The sequence below is a fragment of the Chelonus insularis genome, unplaced genomic scaffold, assembly GCF_013357705.1.
Source record: "Chelonus insularis isolate UGA/USDA-ARS -01 unplaced genomic scaffold, ASM1335770v1 contig_146_pilon, whole genome shotgun sequence".
Lineage (NCBI taxonomy): Eukaryota > Metazoa > Arthropoda > Insecta > Hymenoptera > Braconidae > Chelonus > Chelonus insularis.
The window spans coordinates 606814-621946 of NW_023276387.1; the positions used below are offsets into that span (position 1 = coordinate 606814).

General features: G+C 30.1%; 2 protein-coding genes across 7 annotated transcripts in view; both read right to left on the bottom strand.

The window, feature by feature from the left end:
* Nucleotides 1-2162: 2162 nt before the first annotated feature.
* Sec24AB (Protein transport protein Sec24AB) lies at nucleotides 2163-8524 on the bottom strand. The gene is made up of 15 exons (XM_035077883.1): nucleotides 8360-8524; nucleotides 7817-7970; nucleotides 6682-7667; nucleotides 6235-6515; nucleotides 5885-5987; nucleotides 5581-5817; nucleotides 5269-5500; nucleotides 4894-5051; nucleotides 4589-4814; nucleotides 4198-4527; nucleotides 4002-4112; nucleotides 3737-3909; nucleotides 3324-3659; nucleotides 3138-3241; nucleotides 2163-3032 (listed from the first exon to the last, which is right to left on the bottom strand). The coding sequence occupies exons 2-15, from the start codon at nucleotides 7956-7958 to the stop codon at nucleotides 2921-2923; spliced, it is 3531 nt and encodes a 1176-aa protein (XP_034933774.1). The 5' UTR covers nucleotides 7959-7970; nucleotides 8360-8524; the 3' UTR covers nucleotides 2163-2920.
* A 3105-nt stretch (nucleotides 8525-11629) lies between these two features.
* Nucleotides 11630-15133, bottom strand: part of Sox102F (transcription factor Sox102F) — an 85940-nt gene continuing 82436 nt past the window's right edge. For 4 of the 6 annotated variants that reach the window (XM_035077889.1, XM_035077886.1, XM_035077884.1 and 1 more), the window contains 5 exons: nucleotides 14160-14444; nucleotides 13713-14085; nucleotides 13445-13645; nucleotides 13183-13383; nucleotides 11630-13103 (listed from right to left, as the gene is read on the bottom strand). In XM_035077889.1, coding sequence (XP_034933780.1) covers nucleotides 12619-13103; nucleotides 13183-13383; nucleotides 13445-13645; nucleotides 13713-14085; nucleotides 14160-14444 — 1545 coding nt within the window. In that variant the 3' untranslated portion in view covers nucleotides 11630-12618. The remainder of the gene's footprint in view (nucleotides 13104-13182; nucleotides 13384-13444; nucleotides 13646-13712; nucleotides 14086-14159; nucleotides 14445-15133) is intronic. The other 2 variants (XM_035077887.1, XM_035077885.1) reach the window with 2 other exon arrangements.

Below are 15133 nucleotides of genomic sequence, written 5' to 3' on the forward strand. Positions count from 1 at the left end.
AAGAGACAGCAAACAGAGTGGAAGATAAAGACTGAAGAACAGGCAAAAAATCGTTAGAAATAGGAGATAACAAGGGAAAAGTTAGATAAATATCGACGATAGGAAAAAGATTCTTGCCCTTTTGCTATTAATTTTATAAATTTTTTATACTGTGATAGAAAGAAAGAAAAAAAAATGTTTGGAGAAATGATTTTTTTTTTCTTTCAATTAAAAAATTATTCTTTTATTTATTTTATTTTTAAGAACAAAAGAAATTCATCTTCAACTTTTAATGAATATAAAAAAAAGAATTTATTATTTATAATATTTTTTGAACAATAAAAAATGGCTTCACCAATGCTATTAATTAATTAATTAATGATTGAATAAATAAAGTGATGAATTGGGGATGAAAATAACAAAGGAGAAAAAAAATAAACAAAGGAATTATAATAGATACTTTCCCTTATACTAGAAAGAAATGTGTACTTATGACTAATAAATTTTAATAAACACTCATAAAAGGAGGAGAAAAGCTAAAGAGAAATAGAAAAGGTTCAATAAGATTCAGGAGATAATTAATCATTTTTTCCTGTCTACGGTGTCATATAGATTTACTATATTGTACAAGTATTATATCATCTCTCTTGACAGCCTTACGTGTGAAGGTACATATATATTGTTATTCTTCTTCAAACATATATCTCTTGGACTTTATTTATTGTGGTGCGTATTGATGTTATTAAAAAATCATCAATCACACCACTTTTCCCCATTATTTACCGAATTTTTTCATCATTTTTTGGACAACTAAAAAATTTTATTTGATTTTTTTTTATGTTAACTAATATTTTATTAATAATTAAAAATAGTAGAATCATTTATTTAGATAAAAAAAAATCTTTTATGATGATGGTAAAAACAGTAGTAATAATATTTCATATCTACATCAATCCTGACAATAATAATAGAGTCATTTTCTGCTCAGTTAAGTAATCACTTAGATAAAAAATCTAATAATCAATTTTTACTTCAATCCCATACTTCCTTATTTAATAAAACATTTAATAAATATTTTAAAAATTCATTTCCCTGATTTTATGAAATAAAATCATCATTCATTTATTACTGTTAATTTGTTTGAATAATTAGAGGTGAACTTAAGAATGAAAAATAAAAGTCTATTTAAATTTTATTTGTTGAGAATTAATTGAAGTGTAAAAGTAACAAGTATTGCTTATTATTAGAGTAGTAATAGTTAAATAAATATAAATAAAAGTAATTGTTGAGACGAGATAAAAGGTACTTACTTCGAGAGAGATGGTGAGTCTAAGTGGATGGATGAACAAACTTCTTGTACAACCTCTTCTTATGGCGTTTCTCAAGCTACTGACAACAAAATCAAACCGCGTCTCTATTTTCACGCATGCGTTTCACTTTATAGGGACAATTTTTTTGCCCTATTTATTTGCCGTTGCATTTATTGTTAATGTTATCGACATACCAAGGTAAGAAATACCGACAAAAAGTTTGAAGAAAAAATAACTCTTTTCTTATAGAGATTCAGTCAAAAAAAAACATTTCTCTTCGATGGAATATTTTTTTTGTAAATAATGAGAAACAATAGAGAAATTTTTTTATTGTTAAGTTTTATTCTCGAATTGATGCAAAAATTTTTTTAAAGCATTTGAAAGCTATCAGTTGGTTATCGATTTTAAATTTTAATATTACTTTTATTGCTTATCACTTGTGTTAAATGACCGTAGGAAGTTTGATAACCAGTATTTGAAATTGTTAAAAGTATGTTCTTTTGGATGCATTCACACATTATTTAGTTGAATAACTTTCAATAGGTCTTCATTAACGTAAACAATATGATAAAATATTTTTTAATGATCTTTTTTTTTAATTTAAAATCAAATTCACACTATCGTGTTGACTCAATCATTAAATTCAAACTAGAAAAAGCTAAAAATACATTTTGATATTCAATCGAATTTTTAATATATGATAAAAAAAATTTTCTAAATTAACTTCAGAAGTCACAATGACCAATAAAAAACTCATATCATAAATATTTTTAAAGTGATTTATTGAGTTAACAATAATTTATGATAAATTGACTAATGAAAGTATGAATTAAAACATAATAATAGCAATTAATTAAAAATGAAAATTCACAATTAAAGTGATAACATGAATTATTTACTGAAAATTATCATTTCTCTCACTTAACTCATACACTATGAATACATACATACACATATCATCGTATAACATACACGTATGTCTTTGATAAACACTCCCAAGCATTCATTATGGCATATTTTAATCGCTAATTTACTTTACTCCCTAATAAACCCTAATAAATCATCAAGATAATTTAAAACAACCACTCAAAAAAATAGAAGCTAAAAATAATAATTAATATCAATCAATAATAATCAATGATGACGATAACTAAAATAATAAAAATTAAATTTAATTATCATAAATGAATAATAACAATGAACTACTACCATTATTATCATCATTATTATTCAATTAAATATAAACACAATAACTACAGTTGCAACGATTTGGTCAGCTTTTTTTTAAATATACATAAATGTTTTTTTTAAATTATTTATTTATCAATTTATATTTTATTAATTCATTTTAATTCCTTAATATGCGCCCATTGTTTCTACTAATAATTAACCATTAGTGTTTAGTAATTTATCTTTCTTTATAATATTCTCCAAATCACCAGGTTTTTATTCATTCCTTGATGATTTTATCATATTTTTCTCGATTCAATAATTTTTTTTATCACTCACGCATATTTATTGTTTTTTTTTTTTAATTTCAATAGTTCAAAGACTCTCAATTATTTTTATTATTGTTCATATTTGTTTATTTATTTATATATAATATTATTTGTTATATTCATATTTTACTACTACTTTACTTGCGTTTTTAGATGTTGTAAAAATTCGAAGTAACTTAATGCAGCTTCCGTTCTGTCTTCAATGAGACGCTCGATAAATAGGCTCCTGCAGGGTTTATCTTCCCTATAAAAAATAATTCAACAATTAATATATTTGCATTTAACTTATCAATGCTCATAATGTTCTGAAAACATTCTTCCTTTATTTATTTTCATTAAATTAAGTTACCTTATTATTTGTAGAGTAGCATAATACGGTTTCTCTTCTTGCAGCATAAACAAAAACATTCGTAGTCTTTCACTTTCTGGCGTGTTGAGTTCCGGTAGTTCGTACTATGATTAAATAGTCAATTAATTAGAAAATAAATAAATAAATTAACTGAGTAATTTTTTAAAATAAATAATAAATAATTACCATCTCTTCGGGTATCGCGGAATAAGAAGGAACACCAAGAACATTGTTACAAAACATCGGATCAATATTTTTCCCGATATAAATGAATATCCTATCACCAGCATCCATCAAAAATGCACCTCTGAAATCAAGCTTTTCCGCCGACAAATGTAATCTTGGTGGTTGCGGACATAATCTGCCTTCAATTTCCTTTACGTTCTGATCATCTAGCGCATGGATTGGATATAAGTCCGGATATATTGTTAACATTAATTGAGATAATGGTAGTGTTTTCATTTGACACATTGTGTATACGCGATCGTCCAGTCGTGTACTAGTGCCAGATCGAAAGGCCACCTGAGATAAAAAAAAATATTGACAAGTGATAACAATGCTGAATAATCTTTGATAAAATCATCATCATTTAGACTTACATTTTTCAATAAGGCTACAATATATAGAGGCAATAATTTTAGATTGACTGGTGCCATTAATCCACTATCCATGGCGGATTGCGCTAATTTATATGCTGAGAGAGCATCAATTGCTACATTAATTAACGCATCCCTTGCGTCGGACAGTGATGATTGCTGTGATCTGTCAACAGCTTAATACAAGATAAATAACAATTAGTACACTTTGTTTGATGGAGAATAAGTTAATCAAGAAATCAATAAATAATAAATCATCATTCTTTACCCATTTTAGAAACTAGTCCAATGATTGCTTGCTGATCAGCAGAAAATAGAATGTCAGTTAAACTACCAGAAACTGGTAAACAGAGCGTATGAACTCTGATACGTCTTTCACCTGTTAAAAAAATTATTTAGTCAGGTTCTATCGTATTAATGCAAAAAACAGTACTTATTGATGAATAAAAAATTTGGATCATCACCTTTACTCGAAGTGTAGAGCAAAGCAGCTTGGAAACAAACACTCTGTATATCAGATAAATTTTCCTCAATAGCTACTTGCATTCCAAAGCCAGCATCCGGATTGATATTAGGCAAACTCAATAAATCGGTTGATCTGACGAAGAAATTACCGTGGAATGTATGAATACTTAATCCACGCGTGCACCTTATTCTCATCACAGCTTCGAAGCCAATCTTTCGTGTTAAATAACGTCGTAAGATTCTTTCTAGTGTTTCTTTGTGGGTAGGTTTATTGATGCGGAAGAGAGGCAAATGATGTATACAGCCACCAGAGAATTTGCATATCCCAGCTGAAATAAAATAAAAAATTATTGATGTTGATCAAAACAGTCATGGAGATTAAATACTTACAAATAGTTGCTAAATCGCAGTATTGACTATTCAACAGAAACAAATCAACTGCAATTTGTTGACCACTACAGTCCAGCGCTAAACGTTTGTAGAAATCAGTCGCTGGATTTAAATGTGGAACATCTTTACTAGCACGAGTGTTGGGATCTTCTCGGGGCTGAAGAGCTCCTGGACCTACATTTGGCAAACATGTTTGGAATACCGTTATTCTTCCACCTGTAGCGGTCTGTAAAAAAATAATTTATGGTAATTAATTCACTCAGTACCTTCCCTAGGACTTGCTAAAAAATTTAAAATTGACTTACCATCACTTTATATGCAGCTTGTAATCCTGCTCCGAGAGCATTACAAGTGTCATGAGTTCCACTGAATTTTGAAGGCAATTGCCCTAATAAATCTCTCACTAATTCTTCTCTTTCTTTTAAATTAACAATCAAGTTATCTGGGCATGGTAAAAATACATCTGGGAAATTAAAAATAAAAAATTATTAATAAACTCCATCTTTCCAAAGAAGAAATTAAAAATGAAGATTACTTAAACAAATGGTGATCAAAAATCAGATCTCTAACCTTATTTATAATAAAGAAATAAATAATGTAAAAATAAACCGTGAATTAAGAAAGTGATTTAAAAATAATATCGTAATATTTATGAATAAATAAACAAAAGATTTATTTACCATCAACATCGAGCATAATAAGCTCGTGCGGTTGAGAAACGTTATCAGGCATACTGAAAAAGTGTACAGCTGAATCAATAGCCAGGAAACCCACTTGTGTTCTACTATCTCCAGGCAATTTAGACAATTCTTCGGATATTGTATTACAAACAATATTTAGATATCCGCTTTCAACAGCAAGTCTTGAGACATCCAGAATGAATAAATAAACAGCTGGTTGTGGCGGACGGAGCTGATCAATATATTTTTATTAATAACAATTCCAAATCATTTTTTTTGATGTTCTTAAATAATTCACTGTATTTAATTTACCATGTATTCGCTTGGAGCTATGAACTCTATGGTGCTGGTTTTGACCTCGGGTCGTCGCGTCGGATCTCCATAGGACTTGGTGACGGGATCGAATTGAAATTCATCCGGAAGTTCATTAACGCGGTAGCATAAATTACATTTCCATCGTTTGGAGTCGACAAAGTAGACGAAAGGATTTATATAAGTACGACACGCGCGACAACGTACTATTGTGCTACACTGAATCAGTGGTAAATGCTGAGAACAAAGAGTAAATAATTAATTTTAATTTATTTACTAATTTTTTTGTTATCATACTACTTACATTTAAATCTTTGAATGGATGTATTAAAATTCCCAATGGTAATCTTGACTTCTGTAAGAGCGAATTTGACTCAGGAACCTTCGTTAGAGTACACCGAAAGATGCTGCAATAAATAATTTAAAGAATAATTGACAGAAAAAAATTAAATTAAATTAATAAAATTGATTGAATGATTGAGTTTGTTGATAAGATTAGTTAGTGATGGAATTTGTTGATTAAGAAAGACAGTGCATTAATGAGCATTTGTATAAAGAATTTAAAATACTAAAAAAGTTGGGAAATTTATATGATTAGAAAGAATTATTTTTAGATATTTTTGATTATTTTTAAAGCATAAATATTTAACTTACTCAGGACTACAGTTAATAGTATCTAAAAACTCTTGTTGCAATTTTATTTTCGGTGGTTCCACTTTCTCCGCAGGTAAAACATTTCTACATTGCAACAAGTCCACTGACTGATGACCCCACAGGTCGTTAAATCCACTTTTAGTCACACTTAAATTCCCCATCTGAGTATTTAATTGATTCATATCATTGGGATAATGGCCTGGGTATCTTCGTGGCATATTATCCAATGGTACATTTGACATTTGACCCATAAAAGGTGGTCTACTATCATACGAGTTTTGCTAAAAAAAAAAAAAACCATCAAGAACAAAAATCCATTTAAATTAAACTAAAAAAAAATCAAAAGGTTGTACAATAATTGGAAAATTAATTACAATCCTTTTGAAGTAGTAAAAAAAAGATGTTTTCAAAGCATAAAGTGTAAAAAGATTGATGAAAAAAAATTACCATTTGTTGTCCGGGTAATGGAGGTGGTCCAGCAGGCATTCTAGGTATTCCAGAATTAACGCCCGCGTCTTTGATGCCACCAGGAATGCCTGGAGCTGTGAGATTAGATGGCATTGGTGGATGAGAAGGATTTGGTGGCATTCCATCATACGCTGGATACCTATTTCGTGGAGGCAAGCTCTGGTTGGTATAAATATTCTGATTTGATCCAGGTTGATACGTATTCGATCCTAAATTCTGATTGATTTGACTTCCATATGGGGGTTGGTTGTTTGAACTTTGTGGTGGCAGTGGTGGACGTAAAACTTGAGCATTAGTTGGATTTTCATACAAATTAGCATCTCTAGCTAGAGGTTGATTAGTTTGTTGATTCAATAATTGATGTTGTTGGCTTTGTGGTTGATTTGTCTGCTGATTTTGTTGATTCAAATTGTTATTGAAAAGACTCTGAGAACTGGAATTCATCATTGGAATGCTAGGATACATCATTGGATTTTTATTCTGCTGATTACTCATTGGTGACTGTTGGTTATCTTGATTAGTCCTTTGATTTGCAGTGGAATATGGAAGCACATTTGGAGAATTGATTGGGAATTGATTCGAACTACTTGAAATTTGAGTCGATAGTCCTGGAGCTCCACCAGGCTTCGTCTGTCCAGAAGTATTCTGATCATTTGTTGGCGAATTTAGCACTGAATTATTTATTTCTGTTGGAGGTTTGGGTCCAGGTGGATAAGTAACTCCCCCAGGTGGTTTTTGGAGTACATTAGGTGGATTCAATACACTATGCGTTGAATCCGGAGACATATAAGGCCTTGGAGCCATTGGTGGTTGCTGGAGAATTGGCGAGTTGTTTGATGGTATTTGTTGGCCATTTATTGGTGGCATTAGTGGTCTGCGTGGCTGCGGGCGATATTGGTTTGGAAAGTATTGCGTTGGTGATGGATCCCTAGATGTTTCTCGTGATGATTGGGATGATGGAGTGCCTTAAAAGTAAGATTAGTTTTTAAAATAATTCTTTAACTTGTGATGTTCAGTGTTAATATGAGTTTGCATAGCTTAGGTTGGGTTAATTTGTATATAAAAACTATCTTATCTAACGTTGAAGGAGTAATTAACGAAAATTATTACTAACCAGTTGAATTATAATGTTGACTGCCATTTTGATTATGCTGAACTGAAGATGATTGACCGTTAATTATTGATAGTGACCCACTTTTTAATGGGTTACCAGCATTTATATGTTGTTGTTGTTGATAACTACTGGGTTGTGACATTTTTAAAATGCTCTAGATTACAAGAGAAATTTTTCAAGTCAGTATTCATCAATAATTAATCATCTTTTTAGAGTAAACTATTTTTCTAGTGGATTATTAGCATGAAATTTGTTGAAATATTTATTAAATTATTGACTGGTTGTATATTAATTGATAATTTATTGTAATGAAGTTGAAAGTAACCCAAAAATTTGGTAGAATGTATTCATGGTTTTCAATCAAATGATAGGAAGGTTAAGATGTCAGTAGTAAGACAGCAGACGGAGTGATGAAAAAGTGAGTATGAAAAAGCAAAAATTACTAAGTAAAAATATATAAATTTTTTGGGATATTATTATATATATGTATATACTATTATTGGATTAGGAGTAGTTGCGTGCACTTGAACTAAATAATCACACCTTGTTCTTCGAGTTTATACACGAAGTCTTCTACTCACTGATGTTACGTTTTAATGAACATAAATTTAAACATTGCTCTTTCAATAAGTGAAAAAAAAATTTTTTTACTTTATTGTACAGAATTATCTGGCAACTATAATCTGTAAAACAGTACGAAACATTACGTGGCAGCTTTGCGATTGTCACGCCACTTATTTTGACATACAGTAAATCGCATTGTCAACAAAGTAGATTTTTATTTGTTTGACTGTTAATTTATCTACGAAGAAATGGTAAATAGAGGAAGCATTTTTATCGACTGAAAATATTTTTTGTATAAAATTCCAATTGAATTATTTTTCAGTGCAATAAAATAAAATATAAAACGGGTCTGGGCGCATCTAATATAGCATATAATATCATTTAATCCTAAATAAATATCAATGAATTTACTCTTACAATTTTCATTTAGATGTATAGCTTCTAGTTCAGGTTTAAATCATTTTTAAATATTTATTAATAAATTTTAAAACAAACAATCTCCTAGAAGAATAATCTAAAGGTATTTATGCTAGGTGTTGGAGATCTGCTAAGGAGGCAACTAAAAGATAAAAGTCTAGGATTTAATTAAATAAATTTTCTTCATCTAACTAATAGCGTAAATTTGTCTGAATCTCTAAAAATAGTAATTTTCTCCAACTATTTCATTGTTAAATAAATTTTTCCTTCCCCCTAAATACATCACTTCATTTTTTATTACAAATCCAAAAAATCCATTGGTGATAGCACATTATTCAAATTAAAAAAAAAATGAATGGTTCTTCTTTATTTATATAGAGGTTTATTTATGTATAATAATGATTACGATTGGAAAATACAAACAACAAAGAATCCCTAACTTTTAAATTATATTATAATAAATATAATAATGATACATTCATGTTTATAGTCGCGCTGTTTCTTTTAATAAGATACAGCACATTGAACTTCACTATCCACATTAGAAAAGTCATCTTAAAAATCATTTCAATCACAATATTATTACTGTATAAAAAATGCAACAACGAAACTTTCCAAATAATTATTTATATAAAAAAAAAAGAATTAAATAAAAAATTAATATAAAATTAAATTTGATTAATTCAGTCGAGAAAATAAGAATACAAGTATCCCTTATTCACAGCCGAATTATTATTATTATTACGATTATAATTATAAATAGTATTAATTATTAATAATAGTTATTGATTAAGTAGAAAAATAGATAAGTAATTTATAAAAAACAGCCGAAAGTGAAAGACAAAAATAATAAGACGTGGGAAAAAAGTAGTATTGAAGACAATAAAAAAACCAAATTAAGATATTATTTATTTAATCAATAATTAATAATAATTAAAAAAAAATGCAGTGATTGAAATTCTTAATTATGACTTTTCTAATTTTTAGGAGATTTACATTATTTTTACGACCCACTGTGATGATTAATTTTATTTCAAAATGCATTACTGTAGATAATTTTCTTCAATTTTTGTTTTCATTTGTTAAATTTTATTCCTGATTGTTTATAAGCTTTATTAAATTTATTCAACATCAGAGTCATCGTAAAAATGATTGCAGATTAATTTTAAAATGGCATCACTTGCATACACAATGTTCATTATTTGACACACATGACCAAGCTTTCTTTCTCTTGATGAATTAAAATCAATTCTCACACATACTTCCACTGACCCAATGTATTGCATGACTATTTACACTGCTCATACATACAAAGATGTGTGAATTTAATTCATTTATTTTAATAATTAATATTAATTTTACTTCTTTTTTTTCAACTCTACAACTAACTCTGAATGTCAGAAAAGCATTATCAGTTTCTATCTCATCATTTATTATCATTATTTATTATTTATTTATAATAATCATATAATTTATATATATTTTTTTATTTATTTATATTTATAGATTTTTATATATATATTTATATATAACGGTACGTTACCGATCGCACCCCTCAGTTATCATTTATTTTCATTTATTTTATAATAATATATATTTATTTATATATATGTAACAACAACGTACATCTAGAAATGTGTTGAAGTGAATGGAATATTTTAATTGGATCTCAGTTTTTGCTTTACATTGCTTTTTAAAAAAATTGGTTTCATATTTAGTTGATGCAATTATTATAATGTTAATTTATTCCATATTTTTTAAAGATATTTAACAAAAAAAAAATCCGGCTCATTATTTGACTTTAATTTTAACCAATTTTTCGAAATTGCATTATAATGATAAATATCATTTAAAATCCAATTACTTTTGAATTATTTTTCTTATCAATTAATTTATTTTCTCAAATACACGTTAATATTCAGCAGTAATATTTGATTTACAATGCGCTATTATTACATTCTTTTTTTGCATTAGTTGTTTCCATTAATCCATACATCTTATTTATTTTGTCAAGCCTGCACTAATTAATGTGAAAATGTTCTATCAAATTTTTTTTTGCCATAAAAAAAACATTAATTATAATTTTAACCATAACTACAATAAAAATAATTACAATAATAACCATAATTAGATAAAAAAACAGTTTTGTCATGTGCACTTGATTAATTGCAATATGGCACATTAATAATCATTTTGTGTTTCTGCAGACAAAAAAAAAAATAGTAATCAATGTCTATTAAACGAAAAAGATTTTTCTCTTTTTAAACTGGCACATACAACCTTCTTTTTTATTACTGTTAAATCTTAACATTTAAAATAACAAAAGTAATAATAACATAATAATATTATTATCAATAATAGTACTTTTTAATATTAATAATGAATTAATAATAATTAATGAGTGAAATGAATGGAACAAAAAAAAATTTTAATCATCATTAATACTAATAATAATTAATAACATGAGTACTTCTTTTTTTCATTAATAATCTACTTTTCGATTAATTACACGTACGATTATGTACGTCCATCACAAGTAATATAATTACACTGTACAATACAATAATCGTATTATGATAATTAATAATTAATTAATAATATTAATAATTATTATCAGCCACTAGAAAATAAGAGGACTGATATATGTTGTGAATAAGATTACGTTGAATCTATCTTCATTATATACATAAAATAAATATCAACATTAAGCTATCATCATCCCAAATATCCCTAAATAGCTGAGACTTTACATTATTTAATTAATTAGTAATCTTTTTATTAATATTCTTTTTTATTCTTCGCCCTCATATCATTCTTCTTCTTTATTTCATGGTTCTTTACCATTGTTTTTTTTTTTCTTAAATATTGAATTTCATTCAATATTTTTTTTTATTTATAAAGTCAAAGCCACTCTTGGATTTTTATCAGGATACTGGCTCTCTTTATAAAATTATATATTAGGTACGTTATTTATTTATCCATTAGTTTTTTTTTTATAAATTGCACTGACTATTAATATAATTAACAAAAAGGTGAAAAAGGAGATGTAAAAATGTCCTTAGGTTTTTTTTTTTTTAGATTATTTGTTTTTTTTTCACTTTTGCGATTTATACGCGAGCCAATGTGGCCTATTTGGCACATATTAGTATTATATATCACATTCTCCAAACGTCCTCGTCCACCTGTTGTTCATTTTCTTCTTCTTCATACGCATCTCAAACTTTTTTCTCTATTTTTGATCATCATCCTCTTTGAAATGAACTTTCTGTATGGTACTGTCGCGCTCTGCATTGTTGATGCACCAATTATCGAATGATAATGATATGAGATTCAATAAATAAATGATAATAAAAATACTATAAGTACTAAGTATCCATCGTTGCTTTTTTCTTCATCATTTTCTTCTATTTATTAAGTCATACCCTTCATGTCATGCTATCGACATTGATAGAACGGATAATTTACTTATCTTCCAGCATTCTGTTTTTGGTCAGGGTAAATAAATGGTTAATGAAGAAAAAAGTATTCATTTGTGTATGACTTAAACAGTCTTACAAAATATTTTGACACTGGTCAACCTCTTTGACATTATTATGGCGACCTCAGTTGATTTCTTTGATATCCAGAAGTCTTTTATTGATTTTTTTTTTGATTATCGTCACAGTTGAAACCATCAGAGAGTGGGTCAGCTCATCATTCTGGTGCTAACATATCAGCTGATGGCACAGACTTCTGATCAGCAGTTATTAGCATTACCAAAAGAGTTCTCGAGTTAGTTTAGATGCTCCGGGTTGCCAGAGTGGCTGACCCGGAGCTACTGTTCAATCTTCATCGTGATGTCGAGGACTGGCATCATATCCACTTATGGATCCAGAGTTGTCAGGCGAGAAGTTCATCATGTCTGTGGGGGAAAGACTGTCTTGAGGATAGTAAAATGAGGAATGATCCTGACTGGGTCCTGCAGCACCATTCAATAGTGTCGCCGGTGGAGATACTGACGGACGGGCACTTGGACCAGGTCCAGCTGGATGATGCTGAGATCCCATTTCCGCACTCACTGGCGATAAAAAGCCCATTTCTGGTCCACCTTCACGACACCACAATTGACGCATCTCTTGTCTACGCTGACGCATCAGTGACTTATATTCAGAAATTCGCATCTTCTTGCCATCCACAATACAAGTACGTTTCGGACGTGGCCGATACCTGTAGTCCGGATGCTTTTCCATGTGTAATTTCGACAGTCGGGATTGTTCCTCGTAGTACGGTTGCTTTTCCGAATTAGACATACTTTTCCATCGTGCTCCTAAAAATATTTTAATCCATTAAAATACTTGATTCAATATTTTGTTTGGATTGTTTGTTTAAAAAACAATCAAACTTACCTAATATTTTTGATATGTTTGAGTTGTGCATGTCTGGACAGGCTTTTAAAATTTTTCTACGCTCGTCCTTTGCCCATACCATGAACGCATTCATCGGCCTTTTGATATGTGGTTTATTTTCTCCTTCTCTTTTCTGTTGCCGTACCATTTTCGCTTTTTCCGTTATGTCATCTGGAACTTTATACGCTTGATCACGCCACACTATAAAAAAATCATCATTGATATCTCTAAAAAAACTTGAAAAATTATTTTAAAAACTTACAATGAGAGGAGGATAAAAAGTCTTGATCTTCTTGGGGTTCTTGTTTGATTGGTCTTTGATTCTGCGGCGAAGGTGCTATGGCACCGGGATTAGGAGGTAAACTGTAGATACCATGCATGGCAAAATGTTTCTCAACAGCAGCAACAGCTGACGCAGCTACAGAGCCTCCAGGAGCACCAGCTTCATCTGGAACCACCACTTCTTACTCAGTTATTCACATCACTTAACTCTGATGCTTGTCTAGTCATCATGATTAATAATTACTTACTTGGAGATGATAGAGAACTTAGGTGAGGTGGTAGTCCAGCGTAGGGAAGGGTTGGCAAGTAATTCCGTGGCAAAGGAAGACCAGGGGGAAAGAGTTTAGGTGCTGTAGCAGCTAGAGGTTGCTCTTGTCCACTACCACTACTCCCAGCAACTCCAGTCGAGTGAGACTCGTGTCTCGGTGATGAGGAAGCTGGAGTTTCCGATGAAGACTTGGGTTTACTCAGATTTAACGGTGCATCTGGATCCTGAAGAGGTGGAGCTGTTGGAGCCACAGCTGATGATACTGGGGTGGGCAATGATTCTTTTTGATCCATCACCGATACCTGGCCTAGATGTGTTGAGGTCCAATTATTGTCTCGATGACTGCTGATCATCTATCAAAAGAAAACAAAGCATAAAATAAACTTTATCAACTATTTCAGATAGAATAGAGCATAATTGTACGTACATTAGCAATGGAATTGATATGCTTATTGCCAGTAGTGGAAGTAGAAGTTGGAGGCGGCATAGCTGATGAAGCCGGAAGCCCACGTAGTTGCTCGAGAAATGGCAAGAACATTAGAGATTGTGTACTTGGCATGCTTAACTGGCCCTTTGTTATCTGTGCCTGTAGCTCTTGGATGTTGTTGTGATGCTGAATCATGTGCTCCTGCTGGCGTTTCAAGTGTTCCGTTTGTAACCGCTGCATCTCCATCTGCTTCTGTGAGTCCACTGCCATGTGACTTGAGTACGACTGCAATCAATAAACAAGTGATTCATTAACTACAGTTTCAATTGAGTTTAAAATACAATACTTATAATTTAATATTACTTCTAATATTGAATACCACAACCATCATGATATTCTAAATGTTTTCCAGCATTCAGAGTTTCAATTGAAGAGATTCAAAAAAATATTAAAAATTTTTTATAAGGTTTTTTTTCGCGAAATAAACATTTTTATTATACATAACTCGTAAGGATCGCAACAATTTGACTGTGCTAAACATGATTGCACTCCCCTGCGGGGCCTCTGGCTGTGATCCAGATATGCATGAAGTTTAAAGTCTATTTTAGACGATAAGGAAGACGTTTATTCATCCAGGCCGGTGTACCGCCCGGGGACGTCATATTAGATGCAGTGGCATACAGTATATGTGCGTGCATTATTAACTCAAGGTTTGCCATCATCGACTTGGAGTGAGGGTCTCTCAATTCTACTGTAGCTGTGGGTCATTAGAAAATATTTGATAGCAATTTTTTTCATATTCTTCACCAAGGTCTGATCATTTAACTGGTTAAATCAAAACCACCAGCAAGTCTAGCATCAATTAGACTCCTTCCCAATATGTCTAATATGATTTCTCTGATTGTATCATTTGCTGAGGAGATAATTCCAATGACATATCTGTCAAGTATATCAATTTAATGACACTTGTGTAC

What these genes read in the sequence shown, in the direction of transcription:
- Sec24AB (XM_035077883.1), bottom strand. Translation starts at nt 7,958, where the DNA reads ATGTCACAACCCAGTAGTTATCAACAACAACAACATATAAATGCTGGT. An exon ending in AAGCTGCATATAAAGTGATG is followed by an intron (nt 4,815 to 4,893) that starts GTAAGTCAATTT and finishes ATTTTTTTACAG; the next exon opens with ACCGCTACAGGTGGAAGAAT. An exon ending in GCTCTACACTTCGAGTAAAG is followed by an intron (nt 4,113 to 4,197) that starts GTGATGATCCAA and finishes TTTTTTTAACAG; the next exon opens with GTGAAAGACGTATCAGAGTT.